This window comes from Macrobrachium nipponense, chromosome 6 (genome assembly GCF_015104395.2).
Source record: "Macrobrachium nipponense isolate FS-2020 chromosome 6, ASM1510439v2, whole genome shotgun sequence".
NCBI classification, from domain to species: domain Eukaryota; kingdom Metazoa; phylum Arthropoda; class Malacostraca; order Decapoda; family Palaemonidae; genus Macrobrachium; species Macrobrachium nipponense.
The window spans coordinates 104,539,119-104,557,448 of record NC_061108.1 but is presented as its reverse complement, the minus strand read 5'-3'; the positions used below and the strand labels follow the sequence as shown (position 1 = coordinate 104,557,448).

The window sequence follows — 18,330 nt, the reverse complement described above, 5'->3', positions numbered from 1 at the left end:
CTGTGGAAAGGCAGGCTTAAATTAAAGTGTTACATCAAGTTTTATCTAGGGATTATTATAACAATATATCAAGTGTATCTGGTCAGAAATAGATGGTTGAAACAGTTATTATAAAGGTAGTTATAAAAGTAAAGAAAATTACTATAGTATAAGATGCTGTGAATTATAAACTTTTCAGCCATAAATGTAAAGGAAGAAGGCATCTTTGTTGATGCCTGTAATATGTGTTCCAATGTTACTTATTTCCATGTTTTTCTTTTAGTAACCATCATCACTCAACAATTGTCATTTGAACATTTTGGTTCACCTTTTCCTCTGCTTTATTACACTGATTTTTAATTCAGTTATGATATGTAAATCTTGAACATTACTTAGAATTTCTAAGAACTTACAGTATGCTTAATCCTCTTACGCCGGAGCGGTAAATAAAAAATTGTCTCCCGTATGCCGGAGGGGTTTCGGAGTGAGCGCGGAAGCGGAAAAAATATTTTTTTCAAAAAATCACAGCGCGCTTAGTTTTCAAGATTAAGAGTTCATTTTTGGCTCCTTTTTTTGTCATTGCCTGAAGTTTGGTATGCAACCATCAGAAATGAAAAAAATTATCATTATCATATATAAATAATGCAATATATGATAGCGCAAAAATGAAATTTCATATATAATTGTATTCAAATCGCGCTGTGCGCAAAACGGTTAAAGGTAACAAGTTACTTTTTTTTCGTTGTAATGTACACTAAATTGCAATCATTTTGGTATATAACACATTGTAAAACGATAAAAGCAACACAGAGAAAATATTATCACAAAATAATGCATGAATTCGTAATGCGCGGACGTAAACAAATATTTTTTTTCAAAAATTCACCATAAATCTAAATATTGTCCTAGAGACTTCCAATTTCTTTCAGAATGAAGACAAATGATTGAATATTACTATACTGTAAGAGTATTAGCTTACAATTGCAGTTTTCGACCATATCTGACGAGTTAAAGTTGACCAAATGTCGAATTTTTTTATATATATATATTTTGTATGCAATTATTTTGGAAATTAGAAAAGCTACAACCTTCAAATATTTTTCATTTTATTCTACATGAAATTGCACACATTTTCATATATAAAACTCTATGAAACTGCCTATATGGAAACGGTAAAGCAAATATTCCGAGAATGGGACGTACGCATTTCGGAGATTTGTGGCGGAGAATCCGCGCGCGGAGGGAAGGAAAGATTTTTTTTTAAATTCACCATAAATCTAAATTTTTTGCTAGAGACTTCGAATTTGTTTCAAGATGAAGATAAATGACTGAATAGTTACTAGACTGTAAGAGTTTTTAGCTTACAATTGCGTTTTTCAAAACCATTTCGGTAGAGTCAAAGTTGACCGAACCTGGTTTTTTTTCCTATTATCGTGATTTATATGCAAATATTTCAAAAATGAGAAAAGCTACAACCTTCAATTATTTTTTGTTGTATTCTACATGAAATTGCGCATATTTTCATATATAAAACTTTATGTAACAGCTAATTTAAAATGGTGCAAACATTACCACAATCGCACGTATGACTTTTTCGGAGGAGTCACCGCGCGGATGTAAAGAAAATGTTATTTTTATACATTCAACTTACCTGTCAGATATATACATAGCTTTTACTCCGTCGTCCGACAGAAATTCGAATTTCGCGGCACACGCGGCAGGTAGGTCAGGTGATCTACCCCCCGCCGCTGGGTGGCGGGAATAGGAACCATACCTGTTTTCTAATTCATATTTTTTCTGTCGCTTGGAATGTAAACAACGTTTGCAGTTCCTCCTGATGGATTTTCGTGTTTCATCGCCATCGATCGTCTGGGCTAACTTTTACAGGGAAGTAATGGATCTTTGGTTCGGCATACGCTTTTGTTAACTTTTAGAATTTTTTTTGATAAATTTAACTTCAAAATTTAGAAGATTAGTGACGTGTAACTACCGAAGTTTTCGGTAGACACTCGTCCACTTTCACGAAAGTGAATTACGTGTACTTTCAATGAAAGGGAAAATTACTTGATATTTATTCATTAATACAAATAAGTGTTAGAGTTTGATTGAGGAAATGTATATCTTTCTCCTAGTTGGGGAAGTCAGAAAAGTAACTATCCTTTAGAAGCTTTATTAGCTCTTGTGTTAACGAGCAATTATAGTAGTAACAGTACTAGTAGTTGTTGCATCCTCATCACCTTCTTACTCCGCAGAATCTACAATATCATATTTGCAAATTGTAGACTTTGGATATAGTTCGAATGCGAACTCTTAGAACGTAAGAAGTGAATATAGTGTTCCCCCATTACAATGGAGGGTGCGTCTGATCGGCTCTGTCTCGCTCTCAGGTCTAGACCTCTTCCAAGCTCACAAGCCCAGAGGAGAAGGAATGTCGAAAACCGTAAGGAGGTTTCAGAGAATCCCCACCGGTCAGGCGTCCCCTCGGCAGGTTCTGTAGAGCGTCCCAGACTGCCAGGGATAGCCATTGGAAAGGCATCCTAAAACAGTGTTTCTCCCTTTTTATGCGTACGGTTCCTCGATGGATAGAAGAACTTCAAATGAATGAAATTGGCGAAGATCCTCGTATAATGCCTTCTGGTAGAATTATTCAAAATTAGAATGACATTAATCGATCCACCTTTCGGAATCAGGCGACGATTTAGCGCCTTCTAATATTAGAGATCATTCGATAACATTTGTGATAAAGTCATTGTTCGAACATTTTTTTTCGCAACTAGACGAGAGCGCTATCCAATGGGGGTATGAAATTGTTATTTCAACATAAGATTCCCCATCGGTGCATTTTTAGATATAAATCATTATGATGAGGAACGATTTAGATTGTTTGTCAATCGAATGAATTATATGGATCTCATTGAGTGATAAAGCATATATGTATGACTTTTAAGCTTCTAGCTCCTACCATGCTTAGGACAAATCGCCTTAGGACTACGGTATGGCAAGGCATAGACACATACCGAAATTTATGCTATAATGGTCAAGTGAAATCCTTACAAAATTTCCTAAATTAATACGGTTTACCTAATGTAACAGTATTATAGAGGATTCTATTAAGCTAGAGTATGAGTTATATGATGCTATCGTGTCTTCGAGAAGTGATCGGAGAAGCATATCTTTATTGGTGGATTGAGAGTAGGATAGAACATTTTTCTTCGTGTTAGAAGAGGTTTCCATGAATTACCAGTACCCTTCTAGGACTTTCCTAGGAAGGAATAGGTTTAAAAGAATTGTTTAGACGACACCTATTTAGTTTCTAGACTTGTCGAAGTCTCGTTAGCTTAATTATGCTTATATAAAAACTTCCTGAAGTTCGATAATAATTTATAAGATTCCTTTATTTAATGGGAGTAACTGGCAACTATGGAAAGGGAAGGCCAGACTGCTTTCGCTTTGAAGACCAACCAACGCAGTCGCAGTACCATCTTGTTCTCAGTCGTGAGAGGTCGTTTACAGCTCTCTCTCCTGCGGAATGGGATAACTAACCGTATCTCTTCCCTACAATCGTGGTCTTAGCCTCGGATTGAGGGAATACTGAAGCTATCATAAATAATATAGTCTGCCTTTTGTTAGGAATCTTTCAATAAGAAGGATATTACAACCTTTCAATGCTGTTTACCGTAGGTAACATGATTAAAGGATTCTAATGCAGCAGAACATGATATTATTTAATGCACTCATACTTACGAAAGCATGGCTTATTAGAATACATACTTAGTGAGAAGAGAGATGTAATAGAGATTCACTTCAAGACTACGGTATGGTTAAGTCTTTCGAAAAAGGACACAACCGTATTTAGAATCGGATATTGCGCAGAAGTTGTATGAGTCGGATGGGAAACATTCTTTTAGTGGGAAATGGTTTCCCTGAATGGATTATACTACGTATATAAAAGTTTTTCATAATAAGAACGGAATTAGCATATGAAAGGATGTCGGGTACCATAAAGACACAGATGTTCTGGCACATAACATAAAGATAATTAGTAGGAGGCGCCAGCCTGGCGCAGGTTGCGCCACCCTGGCGCAAATTGCGCCAGCTTGGTGCAATAAGCCTAGAGCACCATCCAAAATATTTCTCGTTTGAGCGAGTTTTTAAATAAAAGCAATACAAGAATTTGCGAGTCCGTGAGAACCTCGATCGACGATAATAACTGTTTAAGTATGTCTAACATTTATTGCAAAGAGTTGTGTGAGAACCTGCGAGAAGTCTTCTTCATAGATCTCTGAGCAAGAAGAAGACGAACAGTCTTCCTGTAGACTGCTTCCTTTTCCTCAAACCATGCCATAAGGAATCATAAGCGCCAGCCAGACGCCTGGCTCTAACTAGAAATAATTAGTTAATAGATATACCTTAGAGCAAATTATGCTTTCCTACATAGAGCTGGGAAGTTACTCAGTCCCTCGCACTGGAGTGGTCCTTCTCGTTCAGGAAAAAAAGGGGGGGGATACGGAAGAATTAACCGAGGAAAGAATAATTCCCCTTCCGATATACTCGTATTAGAGGAAAATTGAGAAGAAACATCCAACTATGGAAGTACTGTAGAATTATAGGATTCTTACAGCACCTCTTCTTATTTTGATATCGAGATTTCCTGACCAAGGTTGCGAGTAATAGGCCATAAAGGCTCCAGCCAGGCTTTAACCAGGCGATAGGTGCCAACCAGGCGCGAGCGCCAGGCTTTAACCAGGCGATCGGCGCAACCAGGAGCGCCAGCAGGCGCCAAGGCGCAGCCAGGCGCGAGGCGTCAGCCAGGCGCGAGCGCCAGCCAGGCGCAAGATATCAGGATCTCCAATTTCTCAGTATTTGGAGATAGACTTTCCAAGAGTTTCCTCTTTGAGAGCTGACACAAGATCAGTTTTTTCCTGACAGTGACACAAGTTGTCACACAGGCGGCCGTGGCCCTTGTCAGGATTAACTGAAATTGCGGAAGTCTCTAACAAGAACAGACTTCTCATGTCAGGTAACATAGTGGTCGCGTGAGCGACTTCTTTCCTGGCAAGAGTTGTTGTTTTGGGAGAAACTCTTTTTGCCAGATCAACCCTCTACTGACAATTATTCTAGATATCGCACAGGCAAACGTAGTACGTGTCAGGATAAGTGGGTTCTTCTGCTTTATAGACCTTTACATGGTGAAGAGAACTGATATCTTTAGAGGTCTCTCGCTTTCCTCAACCTTATGAGACAAGGGATAGAAAATATATCGGACTCATAAGTTAATCTGGGTGCAGGTTTTTAGAAAGACCTTGGCAACCCCTTTTTTATTGCACGTTTCGGCTAGTCCCTTGAACCATGCAGCTCCTCTTTTCTCTCTTTCATTGTTATTAACAGGATGGTATATTATCCTACTCCCATGTAAACATATAACAAGGAAGACCTTGTAATGTTTTGGTACTGGAAAAGACTCGTAGGAGCTCTCAGTATTGGGTGCGAGGCGTCTTTCAAGTATCTGAACCATACATTACGGCCTGATGTCCATAGGATAGGAATCTTGAATGATTCTCCTCGATCCTGGATCAGTTAGTAGGAGAATAGGATAATAATAATTTGTTTTGCAGAATAACGATGATAGAATTTTTCCATTCTCTCGTTGCCCAGGCACGAGGACAGGAAGAAAGAATATAAGAGAGAGGTAGCAATATACGCCATCTTTATGTTATAGAAAGGGGAATAAAAATTTAGTCTTTTTTCCCCTAAAAGATAAAAACTCTTTACAGAATGAAGACAAAGGGCGTCAAAGAAAGAGGATATATGTTATGCCTCATTTTAGACTTAGTGAGGTTGGATTCTCATAGGTCACGTTCTTCTCACAGCAGGTTTTGGAAGTCTTTTCCAAGACAGTCTGAATATTCTTTCAACATCTATTTTAAATGGACCTTAACAACCTCTCCACTCTGAGTCTGTCTGCGTGCAGACTGACCAGAAGTGGACATGAATGAGAGGATGTTTCAAGGTAAATGACAGTAGTCATGGATAAGATATATAATTACTGCAGATCGTGCTTGAGGGAATGAGGAAACTGTCCCTCTTCCGATACCTCTGTGAACCACATAGCGGTTTTTTCTTCCCTTTCAGAGGGAAGAATTACCTTTGTATATATCTGCTATCAAAGAACGCAGTAAAAGGCTATACTCTGTCTCTATAAAGGGAATTGGGGATAGCAGAGCATTAAGATCTTCGGGATCTTACACAATACCTCTATACGACAAGACTTGGAGATCTTATAATGACAATGGGATCCTATTTGGGCCTCAGATTCCGTGTTCTGACAAGATGGAACTGCTCCTCATCAATGTCTCTCTTGGTACTAATCGACCAAAAGGACGAGTGAGATTTTGGGCTTGGAATCTGGAATCAAATTCTAGAAAGACTCGGCAATGGGTTCCTGCCAGCATGGTATGTTTGGCAAAAGAACTATAACCTTTTATTCCTGGATCAACGCTTTCAGATAAAGGATTCGTTGTCCAGGCAATGTATTTACGTTATTATCTACAAAAGAAGATAAGATTTAAACGTTTGCTGACAGAGTCTTTGGAATACGATGAGGGCTCAAAACTACTTCCCAGAAGGTTCGAAGAGATATATTTAAAGAGCTAGAAATCGGGAATCCTCCCAATTTCAGCTCAGAGTCTCCTTAAACTTCCAGGCTCTTTCCCTGCCTTCGTGCAAGGATAGGGAAGATTTTGCAACGAGAGAACTCGTCAACATGTAGGAAGAGTGCTCGTTAGCAACTGAAGTATCAAGTATGATCCTCCTCGGAGGAAGACTGGTCTCTCGGACTATTAGATTTCCTATCGTCTACTGGATGTAGCCGACTAAAATTACCTCCCCTTGTTGCAGAGGCCATAAGCTCAAAGTGAAAGAATTTCTTCCACCCTTTTCCTTTCTCCTGATAAACGATTGTGGATGTTCAGACTTTCGTACAATGTAGCGCCAATCAGGCGCCAAATGCCAAACAGGTGTAAAGACGCCAGAGCAAGACAGTCCAATTAAACACTGTCATTGTCCTGATGAGGAGAAGGAGTAGGCCTCCAATCTGGCGCAGATGCGCTAGAGGCGAATGAATCAGGCAAATAAAGTGTCCGAGGTGGACATCGCCAGTTTTCATCGAGACTCTTAACAAGCTCGAATCTCCAGCAAGTGGGGAGAAGTCAGCCAGGCGCGAGGCGCCAGGCAAGCGAAGCACCAGCCAGGCGCGAGACGCCAGGCAGGCGCGAGGCGCCAGGCTGGCGCGAGGCACCAGCCAGGCGCTAGGCGCCAGCCAGGCGCGAGACGCCAGGCAGGCGCGAGGCTCCAGCCAGGCGCGAGGCTCCAGCCAGGTGCGAGACGCCAGTCAGGGGCGAGGCGCCAGGCAGGCGCGAGGCGCCAGTCAAGCGCGAGGCTCCAGTCAGGCGCGAGGCGCCAGCCAGACGCGAGACGCCAGGCAGGCGTGAGGCACCAGGCAGGCGCGAGGCGCCAGCCAGGGGCGAGGCGCCAGCCAGGCGCGAGGCGCCAGCCAGGCGCGAGGCGCCAGCCAGGCGCCAGCCAGGCGCAAGCCAGGCTCTGGGCTTCATCTAGAAGAGATCTGTTGCAAAGAAAGCCCTGGTCTTCTTTGGAAGAGTGGAATCTCTAAAGCACTTCTTGAGTAACTTGACGTTTCCTTCAAACAGCTAAGAATTAAAAGCGCTTGAAGTGCGAGCTTTTAACAATTCTTGTTCTTTCCATAACAATATGTCGTGAGAGTCATATTAGCTGTATAACGGGAGATGCAACTCTGTGTTGACTTCTCTTTGCACGAAGGAGATCAAGTGGGCCTATGAGAGATCCTTCTCTCTTTGTTATACGTGTCCACGGATGCGTTGCTGGGATAGGGAGCCGACACTGATCCTTAACTAGTGAATTAAAATTTTTATTTTTTATTTTTTATTTTTAACATAAGTGTATTATTTTCTGGGGTTATTTGAAATGAGTTTGGGGATAGCTCTTTTCAAATTAAGCACAAACCCTCGTGTTAGGATCAGGTGATCGGGATCGGTGTTGTGCTCCTTAAATTATGCCAATAGGCATTGGTGTATTGTCCATGTATAAGTTGGGTAAGACCCCATTGACAAATGACCACTAGATTCTGTCAAGTAAGTGGATAAGACCCCATTGACAGATCTACAAGAACTCTTAGCCATAGGTCACATCCTCGCTGAGGCTCTTGAGACGAAGCAGACTACTAGCAACAGCTAGGAAGTCGCGACCCTTCGTCTAAACACATAGGAACCAAGGTTTTATTTATTTATTACCTACAACGTATGTTGTTTACCTGTCTATTCAGTAATAGCTGTCTTTTACCCTCCACCAATGGTGTGAATCAGCTATGTATATATCTGACAGGTAAGTTGAATGTATAAAAATGATATTGTTATGATACAATAAAGTTTTATACATACTTACCTGGCAGATATATACAATTAAATGGCCCACCCAGCCTCCCCTCAGGAGACAGCTGGAAGAAAAAAATATGAATTAGAAAACGGGTATGGTTCCTATTCCCGCCACCCAGCGGCGGGGGGGTAGATCACCTGACCTACCTGCCGCGTGTGCCGCGAAATTCGAATTTCTGTCGGACGACGGAGTAAAAGCTATGTATATATCTGCCAGGTAAGTATGTATAAAACTTTATTGTATCATAACAATATCATTTTTTTCATAAATTCACCATAAATCGAAATATTGTGCTACAGACTTCCAATTTGTTGCAAAATGAAGGTAAATGCTTGAATATTACTAGAATATAAGCGTTTTAGCTTACAATTACGTTTTTCGACCATTTCGGTTGAGTCAAAGTTGACCGAAGGTTGAAATTTTGGCAATTATCGTTATTTATATGAAATTATTTCAAAACTGATAAAAGCTACAACCATGGGTTGTTTTTAGTTGTATTGTGCATGAAATTGCGCACATTTTCATATATAAAACTATATAACGGCTAATTTTAAAATGGTGCAAACATTACCACAATCGCATGTATGTTTTTTTTCGGAAGAGTTACCGCGCGGACGTAAGGAAAAAGTTTTTTCATAAATTCACCATAAATCGAAATATTGTGCTAGAGACTTCCAATTAGTTGCAAAAGGAAGGTAAATGATTGAATATTACTAAAATATAAGAGTTTTAGCTTACAATTGCGTTTTTTGACCATTTCGGTAGTCAAAGTTGACCGAAGGTTGAAAGTTTGGCAATTATCGTTATTTATATGAAAATATCTCAAAACTGATAAAAGCTACAATCATGAGTATTTTATTGTTGTATTCTACATAAAAATGCGCACATTTTCATATATAATACTTCATGTAACAGCTAATTTACAATGGTACAAAAATTATGTCAAAAGTGACGAAATAATTTTCGAGATGTGTCACAGATACTTTTTAGTGCGGCAAGAAAGAAATTCGCGCTTGCGCGCCTGCGTAACAATTGTAAACAAAACAACACCTTGATCCGTGAACTCCCAGCATCCCCCAAGGCGCGTGATTCAAAAGTTTTAGGCTGGTAGGCCTATAAGTATTTTTCCGCGAATTTAAAAAAAAACTTTTGTAAGTCGACGTAAAATACGTCCAGTCGGCACACGGGAGACAAAAAATGTCGACGTAAAATACGTCCAGTCGGCGTAAGAGGGTTAATAGCATGCTACATAGTCTATTTAGATTATTTGATAATTGTCATAGGTCATATACTACTGTATTTATTAGTTTCTGTACTTATATTTGTGTCTGTGCCTTCAGGACCTGCTGTTGATTGGTGGGCATTGGGTGTTTGCTTATTTGAATTCATGACTGGTGTTCCGCCATTTAATGATGAAACTCCTGATGCTGTTTTCAATAACATCTTACAAAGAGGTAAGAGAGGAACAAGGCTTCAGCATTAGTTGATAGCAGATAGTGTAGTTAATCTGCCATTTATTTATTTGGATTCTGACTAGTGTACCACTAACTTTGTTTCAATTTAGAACTCGTGTTACCCTGTGTGTTTGGTTAGTGGTTGAGGGAGACTACTGTATTGCTGGTAGGGTACTCTATTCAGCAGCATTCTTTTTTGGTCCTCATGTGCTTTGCTTTTTGCCTTATACTTTTCGTTCATTTGTTTTAGTATCTCTCTAATTAGCTGTCTAACCTCTTTAATTTTGTCTCAAGTTTACTTGGTTTATAAGAATATATCCTTTTTGGCCAGCCCTATGAGCATATAGAAAGAACATAGCTGTTTGGTGAATTAATTTGCTTATCATCACAAATATTTTTTTATAAACTTGCCATTCACAGGGTTAGATATGAATAAAATTCTCTCCGCTTTCTTGTTAAGGGACTCCTATCAGTTCTAGGTCTTCATTTGTCCAATTTTTCATTGATTGCAGATATTCCTTGGCCACAAGATGATGAAGCCCTGTCTTCAGCAGCTGTAGAAGCCATTGATAAACTTCTGGCCTCCGATCCTAAATGCAGAGCTAATTTTGACACTATAAAGTCAATTACTCTGTTGTCAAGCATTGACTGGACATGTTTGAGGGATACTGAAGCACCATTTGTCCCACAGCCTGATGATGCTATGGATACAACATACTTTGAGGGTTAGTAGCTATTGTGGTATTGTGTGAAAGTTAATATCTGTTTGTACTTTAGTATGGTAAATGTAATTCATGGAATAGAGTATATATTTAGAGTTCATATGAAAACCAGACTTGAGATAAGTTTTCTAATGCCACAGTTATCAGTGAGATGGAAAGCCAGACTAAATATAATTTAGATATATTTAGATATTTTTTTATGCCTGACAATTATTTGCATTATTAGTAAAGAGATTATTTTTTATTTGTAACATTTTTATATTAAGAAGAATCTAATAGTGAAATGTTGAAACCGCTGCATTTTTTTCAAAGGGTATAAATTATTTATGTAGTCAGGATGCGTCCATAAGAAAAGCAGATACAGGCAGTCCCCGGTTATCGGCAATCCGGTTTTATGGCGCTTGTCTAACGCCCAAAAATCGGTGATTTATGGCGCCATAACAGGACGAGTTCCGGTTATCTACGTCATAAGGGTTCTTATGGCCTACCATAAGGGTGCTCATGGCACCGATAACCAGTTATCAGCACCATAAGGATGCTTATGGCACCATAAATCAGTGAGTTTCGGTTAATGGCGGTTTTCGCTTATCAGCACACCCCCGGGAACAGAACCCCCGCTGATAACCGGGGACTGCCTGTACCTTATTTTTACTTACGCCTACATACCCTAGTGATGTTCTTACAAATGAATTGAGAAAAAAATGGTGAGAACTTTTAGTGGGAAAATTCCTCAGTTTTTACCTGTGATATTTTCTTGTCCTGTAGCAAAAGTATGCATGAATATTTGTTTGATGCCTTTTTTTGTGCTATCATTTGCCATCTTTAGTTGTCTTCAGATCTTTATTGTTTGCCTTTTTCAATATTCTGAGGATTTGCCGGTAATTATCAGTAGCATGAAGTTTAATTGATGAGATTTGGAATAATTCCCAACATTTGAGCACAGTATTTATTTATAGTATGGCGTGGGTATCCCATCTTTTATTATACAATAGCACCTCGGTTTCACGGACAGTTCAGGGGATGGCCGTACTAAGTAATAAAGATTTACAGATAGCCTACTATAGTGTACAACAGTTCCATGGAAAGTAATTGATGGTCTACCCTATCAGGCATTTTCTAATTACCTTTCAGTTTAAAGTGTTAATTTACATACCTATATTCAGTTTTAGATATATTTCTGCATCATGAATTGCTTCTAACAATCCATACAGTATAATATTGTAGTGTAGGCTAGCACAAAAAATAGAACACCTCTAACCACCTGGATAATGCTCTTGTTCCCCTGTTCTGTTCAAAAAACCCACAGCTTCAACCTGTTTATCTTCTTCCTCATGGAACATGGTGCCAGACCATTATATATGCCATGTTTCTTGAACAACTGAATATCTTCACATTAGTCCAAATGGGAGTAACCCTGTAAGGTGACCGTGAGGCTTGAGTCCTTATCTGTGCAAAGAATGCATTGTAACCACTTTTGAGATATTTGTCCATGGGCTAAATCAAAGAGGTCACACTTTGGTGGCAGATGAACTACAAAAATGGTTCCATTCACAAATATGATTACAGTCAAGGCTAATTTGAAGCTCCACCTGCAAAGTAGCTTTCACTGCTTTCATAAAGTGATGGTGAACTCTGCAGGCAAAGGTTGCTCAGGTCGTCTGGCCTTTTTTTTTTTTTTTTGCGTCATAAAACACTGGCAGATGAAAAGTATTGGATGTTCTTAAACTTTAATCTTCCAATAGTAAACATATTTCATTTTACTATGTGTTCACAAGACATTGATACACACAAGCACTGTCATACATTCTTGTTCCTCTTGAATCTTGCAGCAGCCTTTTTTCCTCCTGCCAAAGTTTATCCTGGATACCTCTGTAAAATACACTTATCTCAGTGTCTTATTCAGGCATGCTTTTATATGAATTCTGTGAAGGTCTTAAGCGAGGCACTGAGTCAAGGTGTTCTAATTTACTTACACAAAATCCCTGACAGGTCAAAAACTCTTGCAAGCAGAAAGGTAGCATTTGAAATTAGGGGAAAAACAAGGCAACATCTATATACTGTCAGATGTGTTTTCTCACACCTGAAAAATAGTGAAAAATTGCATATACAAATTATGAAGAGATTTTAAATACTATAGTATATAGTTGGAAAGCTTGCAGGGTCTGACATACTTTAGCAGTTATAGTTCTAACAGTGACATAAAGTAGCTTCGGAAAAAAGATTGTTTGAATCAGGAGCACTGGATCTGTGTTTCTTGAAAGTGCTTGTTGTATCATGTAGAATTCTGATTTGAAGTTAGGATGCTTGTGCATTCTGCAGGCAGCACCACCATCATTGGCTGAGCTAAGATTCCCAAAGACAGTCTGTAAAGCGCTTCAGTCATTCATTGGAGAAAGTATACAGTTCTTTAATCTTCAGTTCTATATTTCCACATAATATATTCCCTTCTCCATGACAAGTTGGCCTGAGATGTGCCATGAACCAATCGCATAACTTAGCTTTGTGCTGGCTTTCCACCTAGGTGTTTGATATCATAAATGTAGAGGATATGATTTGGTACTTCTCCATTAAAACTGTCCCTTTAACAAAAGCACCTACTTTTCAAAAGTATTATTGTTTTATGGCAGTGCGTGAGCACTCCCGCCTTTGTACCTAACATCTTTAAAAGCCTTATCCAAAGACACAAACACAGTGCTTACAAAGATGTAGGATCTGATATGATATTCCCCTTTTAAAACCTTCCATTCATCTTCAGCATCTGCTTATTTGTTTGGAGTTTGGTACATCTTATGAGGGTACTTATTCAAGCCCCCATAATGCTTACCACCTTTAAATACCATTTCAGAACGCAAAAACAAAGAAATATTTATAAGGCTTGTTGATGATTCTAGACTGTTGCTTGACACAAACTTGAATACCCATACGAAAGTCAGCCCCACCATGCACGTGTCTGTTTCAGCATCCTCACATCTTCCAGTAAAAAATTTGGGAGCTAGCATCCATGTAATATAAGTGATAGATTTATATTTTTTCTAATAAATGCTGGCAACCAGCTGTTTAGCTTCATTGGGGGAGCTAAGTCTCCAGCCTGTGACATCACTCATCTTAGTAGCCCAGCAAAATTGAATGGGTGAAATTGTCCTGAAGCTTCGTTTCAAACAGTTTGGAATTATTGTTGAAATGGGACTTTTTATGGAGTTTTGCAAAATACGTACATGTAATCAGTCTGACTTACTGTACCGGTATCATCTCACATGAAGTCAAGTCAGTAAGCTGTAAAATCATATTGTCCTGTATTGTGGACCTTCTGAGATACACTTATAATTATTTTTTTCTTTTCATCATTGAGAATTAGTTTTATACAGTAATAGTAATTTGCATAATCAAGGATGGTTATTTACTTATCCAATCATCATATACTTTTCAACTTGTATTATCAACTTTTGGTGGGGTTATCAAAATGTAAATTATCTGTAACATGAACTATGAACTTACAGGAGATGATAGTTTTCTTCTTCATAACTACTTGGCATGAAAATAGGTTATTAATTTGTATGAACATAAAGTAAATTATAAGTTCCATTGATGTACACATTATTTACAAGTCTTAGGATTTTCCAAGCATCTGCATCTCTTGTCTGCATTTAGTTTAAGTTGCTTTTAGCACCTTCAATCATGAGTTGAAGGCATCAGTTACATTAAGGTTTATTGCTTTTACAAATAAATTCTTTAACATTTCTTATCATCCATTTTTTTGCAGCTCGCAACAACATACAGCAGTTGAAGGTTTCAAACTTTGAGTTATGAAGTGGCCGATGGGAATCTGTGTCGAATTACCTTTGGGAGGTGTAAATAGATGATGATTGGATATGAGAGTTGTTATTGATATATTCTATTGTGCTCCTCTTGTTAATAATCTTTCATTATTTGACTCACTTTGTATTTATAACATTTTTATTGTGTATTTGGATGATAAAATACTATATCTAATATTTTATTAATAATTTTAATTGCATAACCTGCAAAGATTTTATCCTATAATTGGTCCCAGTAAGATTAAAACTAACCACAGGAGGAAGTGAACTTTTGTCCTAGTTGCAAGTTACTTACTACCGGGCAGTGCTAGGTATCTAATAGCCACATCTCAAATGTCTCTCAGCATTACAGAAGTGTTTTATGTTCTTATAAAAAAAAAAAATTTTATTTGTGGACCATTTTTTTTATGTATACCAACTTGAACATTTATTTGTGGCATAACAGGCAAGTGTAAAACATTACATGAATGAAATAGTATGGAATAAAGTATTAATTTGCCTACATGCTAGGAAGTACCAGTAGGTCACTATAAATTTTGTAATATCGGCTTGTTCAAGATGTTAAGAGCTTTGCTCATTTACATCATTATTTCACAGCAGTGTAGTGTCTCCACTCCAGTAAAATTAAGATTCTTTTTTATTTCTCAGTATTCAAATGGTTCACCATCTTTGTTAGTATTCCCACTCAAAGATCTTGTTACCCATAATCAGCAGTATTAGATTTTTTTTATCTGGCTCAACTAGGAATATATCTTCATGTTGTTGATGAAAGTAAACATTTGTCATTTTGTAGGGTGTACTTCTCATTCTTACCTCTGATTTCATAAAATCTGAAGAAAAGTTTTTTTGCAGACAATCCAGTATTTAAATTGGCATAGCAATTTACTCATAATAGCATCTAAATTTCCTAAAGCCCCATGTCAGTGTGATTTCATCTCCTTTTAACCTTGTCTTCAGCCTGTTGACAGGATATTACCAACCTCAGTCTCCATATTTGGTCAGAGGAGGTTAGGAACTCTGTTGACCATTCATGCTAATTATCAGGGATCTGTCAGCTTTATATCCTCTTTGGATTGTATCTGCATCTATCTAGATCATCATCCTGACAGACCATGTTATTGTCAACCATATCATGATGGATGACTTGCCAAAAATATGCTGCAAGTTATCTACCTTTTTTTAAGCACCTCAGTGGTGTGGTTGGTATGGTATTAGTGTCCCACCTCGGTGGTCGCGGGTTCAATTCCCGGCCATTCCTTTGAGGACTGAGAGATGTGTATTTCTGGTGATAGGAGTTCACTCTCGACGTGGTTCGGAAGTCCTGTAAAGCCGTTGGTCCCGTTGCTGAATAACCACTGGTTCCATGCAACGTAAAAGCACCATACAAACAAACAAACAAGCTATCTACCTTTTTCCATCCTCTGCTAATACCAGTTTAACAATTGTCAATCAGTGAACTGAAAAAATCTTAGACTTTGGTCATAGTCTAGCCTCTTTCATGGTCTCCTTTTTGTTAATGAGCGATTACCAGGATTCTTTTATACTGTGGTTGACTTCATTTCTTTGATTATTAGCTGTAGATTAATCCTAGGCTAACTGTCACTCCTTTTCCAGTTATCATTTATCCAGGCTTTTCTTGTAATAAAAGATTTGGTCTTTAACCCTTGGAGTCTGTAAGCCTCTCCATTTGTTCTTTTTAAAGCCAAGAGTAGTATTGTACCTTTAGATCTCCATAAATATACCAGGTTAAGGACACTGATTTATTTAGGTATCCCAAACATCACATTACTCTCTTTCAAATAATACATCTTGTACCTTTGATGGGAAATATAGACCTTGATATACCAGTTTATTGGACCAAACTAAATATTTGGTGACAATTTATGTGACTATCCTCTTAGATTGATTCTTTGCAAAAGAAATTTTAGTATTTGTGTCAGTATAAGTCAGATTCAAGATAGATTGATTGAAAAGTGGTCTAAAATGCTACATGTTTGCTAATCAGACTAACAAAATCTCTTTTTATTATGCTGAGTATGAAAAATTATTACAATAAAATTGTATAGCTGGTGCCAAACAAACATGTTTTCTGGCACAAAATTTGCATTCCTTATTGCTGAGAAGATTGAAGTCATCTGTGTTTGACATGACTTTCAGAAGCACATGACATATATTTTGCACCAATATACATAAAATACTGGCTAAAAAGCACAGAGTATAATATGCTGAAAGATACTGGGAAGCACTGTTGTGTGATTGGTTTTAGGAATCACCATTATTGTGTAAGAAGATAGATAGATAATTTTGGTGAACATTTTTTTAAGGCTATGTATATTCCTAAAGTCTGAAAATTATCATCATTATATTATTCTAAGGGAATGATCTTTATTTCATGGAATTCTAGTAATCTGGTGATATTGTTTTACCATTAGTTTAGTGTTTGTTCATACCTTTGTAAATAAATAAAATTAAAAAAAGAAGATTGAATTGTTAATATAGTTATCTCTGTCTCTTATAGGTCATTGAAATCATCATAGATATGAATGTGTTTTATTGCTTTTGTAAAAATTATCATTTATTTCTTTGTGCTTTTAACTTCATAGGTTGTGTTGTTTCCGTCAGAATTGGATTTCAAATGCAGTATCATGCTTAAGTGTAAGTATTTGGTTATTATTCATGTTGCATTGTAAAATTACAAGTTAATAGATCTTTACATTGCTGTTAAGCAAATAACATGCGATTTGTCATATGTCTCCAATAACCTGCTTGTTTTGGTCTCCATTTGTGGATTCTAATTCAAACATAAACCATCTTGATAAGTGTGCAATTTGTGAGACCTCATTGTGCTGAACTGATTATTCAAGTTTTTTTAGAAGGTAGAATGTATTCCGAAAGTATAATTTGTTGGACTGTAGATATATGCTGTAAAGTGACTTCAGTTCAGGAAAGTTTGTTTTTAGTTACTTTTATGATCAAGTATTAACATAATTTATAAAATCTAGATATCTGTCTTGGAACAGTGTGAGCAAAATTTTAATCGAAGACGTTGCAGTGATAGGAATCTTTTTGCAAAAATCTGATTGGAGGTTTAAAAGCAGTTAAATTGGACTAGCAAATAGCCAACTTGGTAAAAAATAGCAGCTTCACACAGTAGCTGTGGTCGCCTATTTGTTTCTTAGTTACAGATTTTTCTTTCTTCCCCTTTTATTGTATCGATTTGTGCTGTCTAGTCAAATGTAATTTTAGAGAAGTCAAGGAACTGTTCTAAAATGAGTCTTCTCTGTAGCTTTTTTGTTTTACTCCACTTTTCATGCATACTTTTATTTACTGCATTTTTGTTCATTATTTAGCTTTAGAAATATTTTGAGATTAGAGTGAGATACTGAGGTAAAATAGATTTTCAAGAAAGTATTACTGGCGAGATTATAAGATATAGATTACTTTTTTGTTTTTGAACAAGCTTTATCAGCTTCAGTTCATTATTTCAGGTTTTTAACAAATCATTGTTTGAAAACTTATAAGGCATTTCAAGAATTGTGTACATCTTTTATTAGTGTTGAATAAGCAGATCAGTGCTATGTATTTTTTAAGTCATTTAGGAGCATTCCTGCATATTGCTGTAACAGTATTTGAATATACTTTTTGTCCTGTAGTTAATACAGCATGGAATTCTTGAAAATCCCTCTTTTATTATCATCTGAAAACCATTCTTACATGACATATTTTCATGGTAACTGCAAGTGTTTCAACTTGCAGCAAATAACTGAATAGTGGATGAATCGACTGCTGAATAGCTGTGCAAGCTAGCGAATTTCTGGGTAAGAGGTTGCAGCTTCTTGCTAGGGAGATCTCTTACTGATACAGAGCAACATTTCTATTACCAGTCAGATT

The 18,330-nt window shown here is 37.5% G+C and overlaps 1 protein-coding gene across 1 annotated transcript in view; it reads left to right on the top strand.

Moving 5' to 3' along the window:
• The window catches only part of LOC135216815 (serine/threonine-protein kinase greatwall-like), a 135,599-nt gene extending 117,481 nt beyond the window's left edge, over window positions 1–18,118 (top strand). Inside the window, 3 exon segments of the mRNA XM_064252313.1 lie at window positions 9,789–9,902; window positions 10,415–10,627; window positions 14,385–18,118. Of these exon segments, the coding sequence (XP_064108383.1) occupies window positions 9,789–9,902; window positions 10,415–10,627; window positions 14,385–14,431 (374 nt within the window). The 3' untranslated portion in view covers window positions 14,432–18,118.
• The last annotated feature ends 212 nt before the right edge of the window (window positions 18,119–18,330 follow it).